Here is a 15,776-nt window from a genome sequence, read left to right as displayed (position 1 = left end):
AAAGTTCAATTTTTAACATTATTTTTTGCTCACGTTTGTTACTAATTTTTTTTAGAGTGTTTAAAGTCCAATCTTTAACATTATTTTTTTCTCACGTTTGTTACTAATCTTTTTTTCAGAGGATTTAAAGTCCAATCTTCAACAATATTTTGGGAAATACTTCAGTATTACTAATCTTTTTTTAGAGGATTTAAAGTACAATCTTTAACAATATTTTTTGCTCACGTTTATTACTAATATTTTTATCAGAGAATTTAAAGTCCAATTTTTAACATTATTTTTTTCTCATGTTTGTTACTAATCTTTTTTTTTTTTGCTCATGTTTGTTACTAATCTTTTATTAGAGGATTTAAAGTCTAATATTTAACATTATTTTTTGCTCATGTTTGTTACTAATATTTTTTTAGAGGATTTAAAGTCCAATCTTTAACAATATTTTTTGCTTACTTTTGTTACTAATCTTTTTTTAGAGGATTTATAGTCCATTTAATATAGTGCTAACAAATCTTTTTCTAAAAGATTTTGAATCATAATATTTTTCTCACGTTTGTTACTAATATTTTTATCAGATGATTTAAAGTCCAATTTTTAACATTATTTTTTGCTTAGTTTGTTACAAATCTTTTTTTTTTTGCTCACGTTTGTTACTAATATTTTATTAGAGGATTTAAAGTCTAATCTTTAACAATATTTTTTGCTCACGTTTGTTACTAATTTTTTTTTAGAGGATTTATAGTCCAATCCACATCGGCTATTATTTTTGTTTAAAAAAAATTAAAAAAACTCATAGACCCGTGAGAAATAAAGTAGAATAAAACATAAACTTTGGATTATTTTTTTCATAAGTGATTATTGTTCAACTTTGATTTTCTCAAATTCTGATTCATTCATTCATTCTTCTAACAAAAAAAAAAGTAAAAACAGAGCTTGAATTGTATTGTTGGCGGAAAGTAAATTGCTCGAAGGATAAAACAAAGGGAAATGTTAACCAGTGCCCCGGGGGCACTGGTTAAGGTCAAATATAGTAGGATTTGCATTGAGAGATGTGTAATCAATGCATTAAAAACTGAAAAAGTATGTTTTTTTTATTTAAAATTTCCTCTTTTGGCTTCCTTAACCAGTGCCCCGGGGGCACTCCAGGCACTGGTTAACATGACCCTAAAACAAAAAGATATTCAATTCATGAAGTGGATCTTAAAATTATTCCATTCAATGGTGCTTCAGAAGTATTAATCAAGTTCTTGAGCCTTGGAACTTTCTAATTTTTTAGAGGTGATGAGATGTGATCAGAGGGTACTATGATTAATTCTTGATCGATTTGAATTCATGAGAAGAGACAAAAAGAATGTAAATATAATTTTCAAACTTTTTCTTAGTTTGATCTGTTGTTAACGGTGGTAAAAGAAAGTTAACGGTGACGATTAGTGACATTGATTATTAATCCACGTGTTATTTTATAATTGGCTATTTGTATTTAAAATTAAGGGTATTTTTGGAAAGAAAATTCCAACCCAAAAGTGTGCTGAAAGGGGTAGTTTTCTTTATATATAATATAGATATAGATATAGATATAGATATAGATAACAAACCAAATTAAACATGATTATATATTTCAATAACACCAACAACAATCTTTATTATAGAAAAAGTTGTTTAAGTGTATAATTGGGATAATAAAAAAGTAAGTATAAATATACTCATTTAGTTTGTTACACTTTTTAAATGATAAAAAAATTAGACATATATATATATATATATATATATATATATTCATATCGTGTTTGTTACATTTTTTTAATATTTAAATCTATTTTTATCTATTTGTTACATGTGTTATTTGTATTGAAAATTGAGGGCATTTTTGAAAAGAAAAATTCAATCCAAAAGTGCTGAAAGGAGTAGTTTTCTTTATATATAGTTTAGATTACAACAAATTACGTTAATATAATGTTTATTACAAGAAATTATTAGATATCTAAAGTCAAATCTCTAGTGGAAGAAGATGAAGGGGGAAAGAGGATAGGGTAAAGTTTGTTTCCTCTCGCGTCCTAGTAAGGGAAAGGAGGATGGATAAAGCAAACCTTACATGTAGACAGAGCAAAATTACACGAGACATTGTTCTTTGATCATTCATACCACCCCTAAATAAAAATAAAAGAAACCAACGATGGAACATTGTAGAGAAAATTTATAAAAGAAAATAAGAGAATGTGAGATGGAACGAAAATTTGTAAATGATAGATGAGTATTTATAGAAAGAAATACCTTGGATCCTCTCGGGCAAAACCTCCACCGGGTTTAATTAAGTGCAACGTTGATGCCGCAATTTTCAACAATAACACAATCATGGGATATGGTATATGCTTTAGAGATTCAACGGGGCAGCTAATGGTATGCAAAGAGTTTTGTTTGAATCTGGCAGCAAGATACTTGTTAATGCACTTCATACCTCTAATACTCCTCTAAATGAATTTGGGGACCTTGTACTTCAATGTAAAACTTTGTTAAGTAACCCTGATTTTGTAATGTCATTTGTTCGGAGGCAAGTAGATAAGTTTGCTCATTACATTGCTAGTGTAGCCTTATCTCATCCTATCCCCATATCTTTCATGATGTATCTACTACTCCCTCGGTTTCAAAATGAGTGTCGCTTTAACCAATTGCACACAAATTAAGGAATTGAATAAAGTAGTCAAATGTCATATCAATTTTACCAAATTATCCTAATCAACTATTGGTTTGTTTTTCATTAAAGAAAAAATAACACTTTGGAAGTAGTGTAACATAGTATTAATTGAAGGGTACAATTGAAAAGAAAAAGTTATTATTGCATTAAAAATCGAAAGTGACATTCATTTTGAAACAAATTTTTTTGGCTAAAGCGACACTCATTTTGAAACGGAGAGAGTATTTTATACTTTTTAATTATAATATTTTTTTTGGAAGATACTCTTTAATTATAAATGAAATGTATTTGATTCTGCCTTTGCTCAATAAATATTCTCCTGTAGGTTGTCCTGCGTTAGTTACAACCGTTGGATCTATACACGGATAAGAGAGAAAAAGTATAATAAAGTACTATTAAATAGTCTGAACAACAAATACAACATTTTCACAAAATAGTAGGAGTGAATTTTGTGAAAGCTGAAATTCCATGCGGAGCCTCGATCGATCGCAACAACAACAGCAGCATGACCGAAAGCTCTCCGTCTCCGTCTCCACCATCCTTTCACGCTTTCTGTCTGTAACCCTAACCCTAACCCTCTCTCCCTTCTTATTTTCATAATAACTAACTCTCCTTTCCTTTTCTTGTTTTTGCATGCAATGTAGCTTTGGACCGGCCTTTGAAACGTACTCTCTCCGATTTTGCTAATTTATCAATCTCTGATTCCTCTCAAAATTGTATGTATTCTTCTTTTCTTTTTGTTATTTTGTTGCACCGACACTTCTGAACTATGAAGCACAGACACTCCTCGGATTAGGTGTGCCCCAATGTGGGACATGCGTCCGTGTCTGACACCGACATGACAATTACACTGAATTATGTCATTTTCTTAAATTATTATCGGTGTCTGTGTTGTGTCCATTGTCCGTGTTTGTATCTGTGCTTCATAGCTTATGAACGTGATTACATTCAATTTTGTATTTTTTTAATTTACGACCGGCGTTGAAGTGTCTGATTCGAGACACCAGACACCCACAATATGATTACATTCAATTGTACTCTGTGTCAGTGCTTCATAGCTCGTATATAAATATTAATTAAGGTATGATGTCAAATGTAGTAAAATGCAATTGTGGAAATATGAATGAAGTTCCACATTTGTTAAAATAATGGGTATGATTGTTTGGATTGGTTGAGGGTTTTCGAGATTAGGGTTTTGAACAGCTAATTGACAATGTAGGGTTGGAAATCAATGAGAGGCCATTCAAGCGTTCTCTATTGGATTTTGGAAATCTATCCATCTCTGATTCTTCCTCTTATCAAAATGGTATGTTTCTTTTCTTTTTCTCTCTCAATTGAGTTGTTCTGTTGATTATTTGTGTTATCAAATGGTTTTAACCTGTTCATAGTTCCGCTCTCTTGTTCAAACAAATTATTTTTGGCTCTTGTATATTATTAATGTAAAATGTTAGATGCAAAATGCAATTTTTAGAATTTTAAAGTTCTTCATTTGTTTAAAATCGCTAAGTTAAGACAAAGTAGTGTAGAGACTCAATACCCTGAGCGTATGTTTGGATTGATTGGGGGGATGTTCAATACAAAATGCTGTCGCATAGCGGAATTTGAACAAACCGCTATTTTCCACGATTGACAACTTATCCGCTCCATTGATAAGACTTAAGAGTTCCCTCCCAATTCACTCTTTCTGGCTTTTTCTTGCTGGTCATCTCCTACAATTTTCATAGTATGCGGTAGAAGTTTAACTTAGTTCATCTTCCTATTAATGACATGACGATTTTGATCTATATGTTAGTTTTAGCCTAGTTAATAAACTTATGGATTTTGATGTAAAATATGCCCCAGGAGTCCTTGCATTTCACATGAATTTTTATATGATGTTTCAGTGCGTTCATAATTTTTTTTATACACACACACACACACACAACCAAGATTAACTCTGTACTATTTGAACATTGTTCATTATGTCTTTTAGAGGCTTCAGATACCACCTTTGCAGAAATCTCTCTATGACAGTTAACCTAGTTACCAATTTCAATGATTATTTCACCATAGTGACAGCAAATACAATTTATATGCTTCGTTAATCTAACTGGCTGAACTGGATTAAGGGAATCAGGTTCACGGCCGTACACTCAATTCTCTGCTATAACTGTGATTCTAAAAATGATCAAACCCTTTTAAATTTCCACCATTCTTTATGAAGATTATTTGTAGTCCAATATCACCCACAAAACCACACGCCACTCCCCTGCTTCTCCTCTGATAGTACGACCAAAGCCAGCCCTCCCTAGGTGATCATAACAACTGCCATCATTATTCAGTTAAGCCAATCCAATCCTAGGAGGATATTGTTTAAAACCTAGAATCACAACTGTAATTTTATTGAATAATAATAACTCGATATATGACTTATACTGATATCCATGATACATCAGTTCTGGAATAGATGTATACATTAAACAATTTTAGATAAAGAAAAAAACAGAACGAAAAAAATGCTAAAGGCACTTTAGAAGGCTCAATTCCCTGCTGCACGTGTCATAATGACAGGATTTAAGTTAAGTTGTAACTTGTAACAATTAATTCCTGAAGCTGGTTTTTACTCATTCTCCTCATCATGTGTGCAATCCCCTGATAACTCTTCAATTTCTTTCTGTCACACACCTACTTACCGGTGGATTTCTTTTTTAGACTTTCACTAAACCTCGGAAGAGCTGAGGCATTTAATATATTAATAAGGGTACTCTAGCAAATGCAGTTCATTTTATCATAGAGAAATTAGTACACTCCATGTTTTTTTAAAGATGTATGCATTTTAATTGACAAGACAGGAGTATATATCTGTTGTAGTAGTCTTGTGTTAGATGAGAGCTGACATTTAGAGGTCTTTGTTTCCAACCAGTTGGTGCTGACTCAGAAACAAATTTGGCTGAAAGCTCTCCTGCTGCTCCTCCATCCAAGCATGTGTTCGTTAGGGTGAAACGAAAACCCTTTCAGCCTCCACTTGATGCTTTCTGTAACCCTCTCCCTTCTTCTGTTCATCACTCTCCTTTTGTATCTCATTCTCATTCAACAGTAGTTGTGGTTTTTACATGACACTGTCAATGTAGGGTTGGAAATCAATGAGAGGCCATTGAAGCATCCTCTCGTGGATTTTGGAAATCTATCAATTGCCAATTCTTCTCAAGACAGTATGCTGGTTTTCTTTTTCTCTCAATTGGTTTTGTTTTATTATTTATGTCATGCCTGCCTAACGATATAATTCCTCCTTTCCTTTTTAGTAGAATTTCATAACAAGAAGGTTTTGGTGCAACATCTGAAGACAATTAGCAGCTCTGAGGTCACTATTTATATTGTGCGATCATTTCTGGTTAGTATCCCATCTAGATGATAGTGTACAATTCTTTCTCCCTATGATATAAGAGTGTTGTGATGCGTTTGTTTTTGAATTAAACTCTTCCCTCTCATGTCAATTCGCTCTCCATTTACAACATCATTGCACTATGATTTGATAAAATGAATACATAACACTTCGTTGATTGACTGGTTTTTCAGGAACCTCGTTCCAGAAGTGCTTCTAAATCTGAGTCGAAAGTTGAGAAAAGGAAGAATTTCAAAAAAGTTAATGTAAGCCCCCTCTTCTTTGACTTCTTTCCCCCTCCTGCATGTGCACGGACACGTGTGCTGCATGCTTAAAGCCATGAATTGTCCTCTTCCCAATGGTTTATTTGCTAACATGTTTCACATTTTACTCATGTTGTCTTTCATCATTTCGTATTTTCAATAACCATAGAAGCAAGACCAGTTCTTGTTTAAAGGTAATCAAGAAAAAGAGGTTTGTTACATGCCCTTATATATTTTTTCGAGAAATGCTAGCAACACACATTCTAACACACACTTTCCAACACACTCTCTTCGATTGGTTAAAATTCATATGGGTCCCACCAAATCACGTGGGTCCCATATAAATTTGGTGGGTCCCATGTGATTTTATACTACTCTAGACTTACAGTCCTCTAACCTAATGTTATGATTGGTTTTGGAACTGTTTGAATTTTTTGTTTTTGTTTTGTAGTTGTGATGTAGAACTGCATTTCATTTGACTCTCCTAATTACTTTCAATTTTATTTACCTTGATCTAAAATTAAAGAACTTAAGGTATAGGAAAAATTGTCGCTCGTTTAGTTTCAGTCATCTACTATTTCAAATCTTGACGATCCCAAGTTCTTCAATTCCAAAATAACTAAAATTTTATCTATGTTTATTGGATAATATATATCCGCGTAATCACTTGTAACTTAAAAGTGCATCATTTCCTTTATCAAGAAAAAAAACCCCAGTGTCTGAGATGATAAGATTATAATAGCCAAACTTTCAAACTCATTTATATATGACTTGGGACAATTCTGTTTAAGGCAGTTGTAGATTATGTAGTACATCGCTATATTAATCCATCCCATTATGAGTGTCACTTAGTTTTCAGTGTAATATGCTTTACTTTTTTCCAACTGTACCATCTTGTTAATACTATGTGCATCACTTCCAAGTCACTAACCTCCACTTTACATTTATGATAATGGTGAATATATCGATGCTTAATACACCCTCCGGTCATTATCATAAGTAAAAATGTACTTTTTAGATTCATTCAATAAATAATGTATGTGGTCTATATTATAGGCCACATACATCATATATTGAATGAACATAAAATGTGGATTTTTGCTTTATAATAGGACCAGAGGGTGTAGTTAATAATGTTAATTTGATAAAAAAAAATTGTTCTCTTTCTTTCATTTATAGATTCTCCTTAATTTTTGTGAAATAATATAATATGATGCTCATAATAGGACGGAGTGGTGAGTGATATTTAACCATTGAAGTAATATCTATAAGGAGTTTCCTTTCAGAAGTTTTTTTATGCCTCATTCTTTCTTGCAGTCTTCAGCTAAAGATGCTCGCTTTGAGCAAATATTGAAGAACAGGACTGCAATAAAGAAGACAGCAGATGATAAGGCATTACGTGAAATATGCCATTTCTATGACATTGTTCGCATTGACTGTGAAGAAAAAATTAGGGAGGTGCAACAGGAGTAAGTATTTTCATCGAAGTTTGTTCGTTATCTTTGTATATGGACAACTGTCATAGAAAAACACTTATGCTGTGATTAATGCAGAGATATCTGCTTGGAGGATCAAAGACTTTTGGCTAACTTCATGCCTTTACTAATAGATGTCATTCCTAAGGCTGCTGCAGAGATTGAAGCTGATATAAGTGTTCATTCCACACAAGGTTGTTGTTTAGTTGCAAACCACCATCAAAACACTACCGATCTTTCTACTTTTTCATCAAGTTGCATTTATTTTATTCAAGTTATTGACATGATAGAATATCATATACTTGAGCAAACATATTTTCTGGGTCAATAATGAAAAATATATTTTGAAGTTGGGGCATTTTATCAATGTTTTATTGCTTTCAGCTAACCCACTATAAATGATTTGAAATTATTGTGGTTGCTAATGTATTCTCTTATATCTAACCTGTTTCTATTTACATGGTTATGGTGCATTGTCTTATTTAACAGATACAGAGGACTATGTTTATGACCTCTATACTGTGATGGATGAGATGATCTTTGAAGAAGATTCTTCATATTGTTATCCGCTGTGAGTATTTTTTCTGTACATTTTTCACATGGTTTCATATATTCTTGCTACTTGACACTGTTTTGTATCATAGACTCAGGGTTCAAGTTGATGATGAACATTTTTATGATGGGCCTGACAATTTGGATTATGAAACTGATGACTCAAGTGGCATTTCCCCGTGTCAAGTTGACGATGAACCGTTTTTTTATGGTTTCGACGTTCCGGATTGGGAAAATGACCTCTCAAATGGTATTTCCCCATATCTTTTCTCATCTTTATCCTTAATTTAGATTACTATTGACTGAAAACTCATTTACACTTGTCAATTAAACTGTAGACAATTCAGTCAATGATTGTGCCGCTGAGTTTTCGGAAGAAGAAGATTCGCCCAAGTTTTCGGAAGAAGAAGGTTCACCCAAGTTTTCAGAAGAAGAAGGTTCGCCCAAGTTTTCAGAAGAAGAAGGTTCGCCCAAGTCACAAGAAGAAGTTTTGCCCAAGTTTTCGGAAGAAGGTTGAGTCTAAATCAGAAGAAAGAAAGAATGACAGTTCTTGTAATGAATTGTCAGATGTAAAAATGTAGGCAATGATGATGAACATCATGTTTTTTCTAAAGACGGTGCTTTTGATCCATTGTATGATTAGGATTTTGATGATTACGAAGGTCAAGGTGCAGGCAATGATGATGTTGAGGATGTGGACGAGGAACATTAGAAGTGGTCTTACCGATGAAGCCATCAGATTGTACATAAGTTCCTGTTAAAAATTGCTGGCTTTTAAGATTTTATAATCTTTCAGAAAAAAAAAACATTTTGTATATATTTAGGTTGTTTTTTTATAAGCATATTATATATTTAGTTGTCGATATTTAGCATCGCTTAGTTTGTTGACTTGGTACATTTGAGGCAACTAGGCTCAATTCTAATGAGTATTCACAAAAATCGTCTGATATTAGGGTTGGTTATTTGTCCAATTAATGTTTTGAATCTAAAGATCATGTTGAATGAACACAGTGTAATTACATTGCTTTCAAATTGACCTAATACATGCCATTCAAATCGCATGAAAATATTCCTCCCCTTTTTTACCATGGGAAACCAAGCCTGATTATTTGTCGTTACATTACTAAAACCTTAACAAGACAGGACCTCTAACCTTTTTTTTTTTTGAAGGAACCTCTAACCATAATTTTGTTTAGTTGATTCGTTTAAATTACATTTAGCCACACATAAATGTGATGTTAAATTAAGGGGTTTAAATTACATTACACGTAAATGCGATGTTAAATTAAGGGGTTGGGTAACTCAACTGGTTTGAGTCAAGTATTAAGGAGTTGGAGGTCTAGGGTTTAAGTCCCAACAAAATAAGTTAAGGAGTTGGAGGTGGGTTCAAGTTCCGACAAAAAAAAAAAACTAGCATGAAAATTAGCACAACAATATTTGGTTCATTAATTTTTCTTAAAAAAATAATATATTTGTCATTAATGTATGTGTGAGATGTGAGTCGTATGAAAACAACATTTTTTTTTCTTTTTTGGTACAACGTATGAAAACAACTTTATTGCGATCCATTGAAATATGCATAATCCCAATTAGATTTTTTTTTTTTAGAGAATCCCAATGAATTTCAGTTACCCACTTATCCGGCTTGAGTAAAAAACTGTAACCACAATTTGTAAAAAGAAAAAAAAGAAAAAAAAAATTGTAACCACAATGCACACACATGACCGAAAACAACATAAACGGTTTGAAAAAATTGAGACGCTGTGGTTGTCCCACCATAACAAAAAATCTGGAAATTTTCAGCCTTTGTGGTAGCCATACATTTTACTTTACTCTCTTGAGAGAATGGCAATGGCATCGTCCAACATGATGAACATAGGTCTTGCTTCATCATACAAGAAGAAAAAGGTGATTCATGTTATTTTTAATTAATTAATTTTTGGTGTTACGTTTTTTCACTCTTTCTTGTTTTTAATGTGAGCAGTTCGAGGTATCATGCAGTAGAAAGAGAGACAGAGACAGAGAACGAGGTAGTAACAGCATCCACCCATATAAAGTTATTGAGATTACTCCTCCACCCAAGTCTCTTGGCGTTCGTTGTCTCCCCCCCGTAAGCTTCCATTCCATTCCATTCAGTTTTCACCACTACCTATTTGGATCAAATTATTTAACTTTGTTATATTCGTTATATGAAGCACGAACACTCCTTAGATTAGGTGTGTCCCAGTGTCGGACATGCACACCGACACGACTATTACACTAAATTATGTTATTTTCTCAAATTATTATCAGTGTCGGTGTCTGTGTCATGTCCGATGTCCGTGTTGTGTCTGTGCTTCATTCGTTACTCTCTTTGGTCTATATATAATAGGAAGTTGAATCTACATCAACTTTTGTTGACCCAACTTTCTCTTATATATTCTTCTAACGGTTTCTTGTGTTATAATATGTGATTGTAATCTACCAATAATTGATTGGTGGGATTTGGACCCCTCAACCAAGTGGGTATGGGTCTGATCTCTGACTCTTGTGTATGGAGAAAATTCAGTTGGAGGAAAACCCATCTAACATGTTCTTTGACAAAGATTAGTTATGGTTAAACAACGTGGAAACTTCATAGTTCATACCTATAATATGATAAACCAAAAAAATGTGATTGCGATCTCAAGTGTTATTCTCAACTCAACTGTTGTAGTGTCATTAGTTAAAATCATGGTAGTTGCATTTCAATTCAATATAGGATTGAACTCGATTCATAGAAATGCTTAGTGTGTATCCATTTTGAACTTGAATTTCATTCTGATGAATCCCACCCGTTTTTCTATGCTGAATTCTGACCCATTCTTATAAATTACTACATAAACCACCTAATCATTGTAGCCCCACTTTCTATTGTTGTCAACTTTGTATAGATAGTGTCTTTTCTTTTGTCATTTGATTTATGGCTTGAATCTTGTATTATTTTGTGGTTCGTAAGTGATATATCACTTAGTGTCGTTAAAAAACAGATGTAGAATACCTGAATTTGACAAATCATTAGTGTTTGCGATACACTATTTAGTACAAAACGTTGTAGCATTGTTATGTTGTAGAATTTAAACATACCACTATTTTCCACGATTCACAATTGACAACACTAATATCATTGATATGGCTATAGCCGCACTATAGCATTGTTATGTTGCGGAATTTGAACATACTGCTATTTTCCGATTCACAATTTCATCTTGATTTGAACATACTGCTACTTCATTTTCTTTCAGCCATATCAATGAGCTGTAATTTATTTATTTTGGTACAGACATGTCTTATTAGTTGTCTTAATCTAGAATTAGAATAGAATCAATGAGTAAATCTAAATCATTCCATACAGCCAATTTGTTTCTAAAATGAACAAGCTAGATTATTATATTCCCTATTGATATAATTTAAAATGCATTGTTATCTTAACACACAACTCTATAGGTTATATAATATATACCTTGTTCATTTTAAAGATAAGTTCACTTTTGAGGAGCTATATTGATTGACTTAACTTGATAAGACATTTTTTACTTTTTAGATTTAAAATCTTTCTTCCAGAATTGATTATCTAGTATTTTGATAGGTATATGTGATTTCCATGTTAGAAGTTTCTGACTGAACTGGACAGTACTAATGTTCAAGGCATCAAAGCCGATCTTTTGGCCGCTAGTGAAGGGAAGTAAAATGTTTTTAGATTTCTGTTACATACCCTACAATGGAATCTCTCTCTCGGAATACATATCTAGGATAAATTCAATAATATCTTTTTTTTTTTGAGGGAATAAATTCAATAATATCTGATTACTCAACAATCTCTTCTCTTGAAGATTTGAATTGGAGTAACTATAGTTTAATCTTTGTTACAAGTATGATTATTGCTGATAAATTATGGGGTTAGATGCAAAGGAGAGCAATAGAGAAGAACCTGAATAATATATGATCTGGTTACTTTTATATTATGTATATATACACGTGAGATTAGATCATATTGATGTGCTACAAAACATTAACCTGACACTTCTGTTTTTAGTATAATTCGACATTAAAAAAACTACCTCCCTTTTTTATAAACCATGTTATAGGTAAGAAGTATTCACCGCCGTTAACAGTGACCAATCTCCATCGGTGAACCTATTAGGTAACAGGAATGAGTTCTCCCCTCCCAACCTGTTTTTTTTTGTTTTTTTTCCATACGCAAGAGCTAGGAATCAAATCACTGACCATTTGCTTGAAGTGTCCGAGTCCCTTAGGTCTCTGATATTCTGATAAGTATTAAAATGCAACCAGTGGACAACCTTGAAGGTTCCTATAAAGGCCTTGCCAACATATTATTGAAACAATCCAGTACTTTCAAGTAATAATGTAATACTGTCTTTTACACATTCCTTGAAAAGAATGCTTTTGGTTCAATGGACTTGTACAAAGTATCTGATGAATTGAATACTAGTGACATTATAATATTGCATGTGCAACTTGCTTTTGGACCAGTGTTACTTTTTGGACCGTACAACTTCATAAAAGTCAGGGAAAGCTCTCTGGTGCTAGAGTAATCTCCAAAGCAATTTGTGCATTTGATATGAAAAAAATGCTTTTGGTTCAATGGACTTGTATAAAGCTCTCTGGTGCTAGATTCTCGAAGGCTGTGATACACCAGATAATTAAGCACTTAGAGGGGATTTAGATTATGGATGACAAAAAATCCGTACCCAATCACGGATAAATTTTGTCACAGACACGGGGCGGATACCTTAAGATACGGATGCGGATTTAATGGTATCTATGCCCGCAGATACCCGTACTCATTATTAAACTAATTATATTTACTTAACAATAAAAAATGAAAATTTAATACTATACATATGGATATTGTTATATTTTTGTAAAAAGAAGAAAATGAATTTTGTTGTTAAATTTTAGGTAATTATAATAAAAAATTAACAAAAATCATTTTTTTAAATAAAAAATGTTATCCATGGAAATTTGTGTATACCCATGGATATCTAAAAATCTGTGGATACCCGCCTAGCGGATACGGATATGGATAAGACACGGATATCATATTTATCCAAATGGGCGGACACAAATATCATACTATTTGTGTCTACGGATATCCTTTTACATTCCTAATTTAGATGTGCAAGAGATCGTGTGCACCTTATAGTTGAAAAGGAGGTATAACTAAAAGAAAATAAAAAATTCATGACAACACGATGATGTCTAATACATTACTAGAATGGTTACAATTGCAAATTATTTACTAGAGTTTAAGGTAGTTATGGCAAATTGTCTACATTCAAAGATACTTCTTGTGAAAAAAAGATACTATAAAGGCATTATATTGAAAATATTGACTTGCTTTTGGTACAAGTCTTTGATATTAATGTGATGTTGTGATGGAAATTATCCTTTGAAGTTTAAAAACCATGATTCTGTTTGGCTTCTTTTGTGAAACCTTTTCTGCTTAGTAGATTGGATTTTCCTTCTCGTGGGAAGATTGAGTGTCAGTGGTTTGGAGGTTATGTCATATGCCTCAATGAAAATATGATGTAAAAGGAAAATTTTGAGTTCTTCACATGCATTCCTAAAATTGACCTTTGCATAATGGATGAATAAAGTTGTGTATTATATAGGTCTTTTCATATATGAGAACATGTGATGAAAGATGCAATCATTTCTAAGAGGCATCCTAGGCATATAATTGAAGACAACCCATGTGTTGGACCTTAAAACACATAATGTAGGATAATAAAATCTAAAGTATATTAATTTTATAAGTTTGAGTAGTATGGCTATGACTATGATTGCTTCTTTAGAATTTGCTATTTTCTCTGAAGCACCGATACTTATATTGACACGTGAGATTACATTTAATTAATTAATTTTCTTAAATTATTTCTAGTGCTGATGTGTTCAGTGTCCGTGTCCGTTCTTTGTTTTTTCGTAATGGCATAACAACATTATAAGTGAATGCAGATGGGTCCATATGAGATGAGAAATTGAAGCAAGTCATTTGGTTACCTAATTGTGTTTGTTCCTTGCCTTTATGGTGTTGAAAACAAAACAGTTTTGGTAGATTCTTAATTTAAACTTTTCATGCCTTGTTCAGTAAAGAAATATTTGATCATCTGTCATGTCTTCTATTATTAGCCTCATGATTCAATTATGCATACTTGTGATCCAAGTAAAATGATACCATTTCTTTTTTTCTTTGTTCTTTAAAGCAGAACTTGCAATGTGGAGAGAGTGTTACAATTGAAGGACAGACTTATACTATTTCAGCTGTAACGCTTCGGTACCAGCTTCGCAAAGGGAAATACGAACAAAGCGAAAAGAGGCTCGATGTTTTGTCGACAGGAAGATACTTAGTAAATTTGTATTTTGAAAATTTATTAGAACAATCTTGATGAGTATTCTATTTTGATTTGTAAATGTAATTCCCTGTTTGTGTCTTTCTTTTGCAACTACATTCAGAACCAATGGCAAATTAGAAAAGCTTTAACTTTTTATTAATTTTTCTGATAAGAAAGTGAAAACTGGCTAGCACAACACCATGAGTGTAAATTCACATTTTTCATAGCGCTAAAAAGTAAAAACCTTGTTCATGGCTTTGAAGGTATTAGTTTTTATCGTGTACCTAACTCATTCTTACAAAGTCAACGTATAAGTTTAATGACGTCACTTAATAAACTCATTTTGAACCGTATCTCTTTCTAACACGAGAATTAAATTTTTACAAATACGCCCTCATGTCCAATACAATTAGACTTGTTGCATAGATAAAATGGTGAGTGTTTTGAATATAGAAATTCTGATAGCATATTAGGTTTTATTTTTAACCTAATTTGTTCTTACAAAATTGATTTGCAAATGAGGATTGAGGAGTGCCACTCTCTAGATTTTATCTCTTTCTAGTGTGAGACTTAAATATTTTATATAGAATGGATTAGTAATATAGTTTTTGTTAACTAAATGAATTATTTTGGTAACTAAAAATTCTTATTTAGCAAAATTCAGATTCAGGTTTTCATAGTGCATTACATTTGAGAAATGATATTTGTACAATTATGATAACTATTGTGACAATTTTCTTTTTCATACTTACATTATGTTTTTACTTTCTCTCTCAATTGCTTTGATTTCCGTGTCAATACCTACTCTTCTTTGTAAATTTATGATTGTTCAAAAGTTGTCACACTGGTTATTCAAATACTCCCTCCGTCCCAATTTAATTGACACAATTTTGTTTTTCACACATATTAAGAAAAATCTATAAATAAAGGGGAAAGTGGAATACATTGTATCGAGAATGATAAAAGTAGTATTATTTAGTGTTATATTGTATTGGAAATGATGAAAGTTGTATTGAAAATTGAAATGAGTCAGTTATTTTGGGACACTTTTTTTTAAAAAATGGG

General features: G+C 32.3%; 2 protein-coding genes across 9 annotated transcripts; both read left to right on the top strand.

Moving 5' to 3' along the window:
* Positions 1-3,099: 3,099 nt before the first annotated feature.
* On the top strand, positions 3,100-9,276 carry LOC146905712 (RNA-directed DNA methylation 4-like). Of its 7 annotated transcripts, none has more exons than XM_085729903.1 (13): positions 3,100-3,240; positions 3,331-3,402; positions 3,906-3,992; positions 5,589-5,702; positions 5,797-5,877; positions 5,971-6,056; positions 6,242-6,313; positions 6,480-6,521; positions 7,628-7,779; positions 7,864-7,979; positions 8,275-8,356; positions 8,430-8,587; positions 8,676-9,276. In XM_085729903.1, the coding sequence occupies exons 1-13, from the start codon at positions 3,192-3,194 to the stop codon at positions 8,852-8,854; spliced, it is 1,290 nt and encodes a 429-aa protein (XP_085586029.1). In that variant the 5' UTR covers positions 3,100-3,191; the 3' UTR covers positions 8,855-9,276. The 7 variants fall into 7 exon arrangements, with proteins under 7 accessions (XP_085586029.1, XP_085586030.1, XP_085586027.1 ...); XM_085729904.1 differs by having other exon boundaries at positions 5,968-6,056; positions 8,436-8,587; XM_085729901.1 differs by having other exon boundaries at positions 5,968-6,056.
* Positions 9,277-10,100: 824 nt separating this feature from the next.
* On the top strand, positions 10,101-14,909 carry LOC146905711 (uncharacterized). 2 transcript variants are annotated; one of them, XM_085729900.1, is made up of 3 exons: positions 10,101-10,245; positions 10,322-10,447; positions 14,586-14,909. In XM_085729900.1, exons 1-3 carry the CDS (start codon positions 10,183-10,185, stop codon positions 14,763-14,765), a joined length of 369 nt encoding a protein of 122 aa, XP_085586026.1. In that variant the 5' UTR covers positions 10,101-10,182; the 3' UTR covers positions 14,766-14,909. The 2 variants fall into 2 exon arrangements, with proteins under 2 accessions (XP_085586026.1, XP_085586025.1); XM_085729899.1 differs by having other exon boundaries at positions 14,583-14,909.
* Positions 14,910-15,776: the final 867 nt, after the last annotated feature.

Source organism: Medicago sativa, chromosome 7 (assembly GCF_051527215.1).
Source record: "Medicago sativa cultivar Bolivia chromosome 7, Bolivia_mono, whole genome shotgun sequence".
NCBI classification, from domain to species: domain Eukaryota; kingdom Viridiplantae; phylum Streptophyta; class Magnoliopsida; order Fabales; family Fabaceae; genus Medicago; species Medicago sativa.
The sequence above is the reverse complement of the archived record's forward strand: the minus strand, read 5'-3'. Positions and strand labels throughout refer to the sequence as shown.

Coding starts and splice junctions, on each gene's coding strand:
- LOC146905711 (XM_085729899.1), top strand. CDS start 10,183: ATGGCAATGGCATCGTCCAACATGATGAACATAGGTCTTGCTTCATCA. Junction 10,246..10,321: donor CATCATACAAGAAGAAAAAG/GTGATTCATGTT, acceptor TAATGTGAGCAG/TTCGAGGTATCATGCAGTAG. Junction 10,448..14,582: donor GCGTTCGTTGTCTCCCCCCC/GTAAGCTTCCAT, acceptor TGTTCTTTAAAG/CAGAACTTGCAATGTGGAGA.
- LOC146905712 (XM_085729901.1), top strand. CDS start 3,192: ATGACCGAAAGCTCTCCGTCTCCGTCTCCACCATCCTTTCACGCTTTC. Junction 5,878..5,967: donor TGCCAATTCTTCTCAAGACA/GTATGCTGGTTT, acceptor TTTCCTTTTTAG/TAGAATTTCATAACAAGAAG. Junction 6,522..7,627: donor AAGGTAATCAAGAAAAAGAG/GTTTGTTACATG, acceptor TCTTTCTTGCAG/TCTTCAGCTAAAGATGCTCG.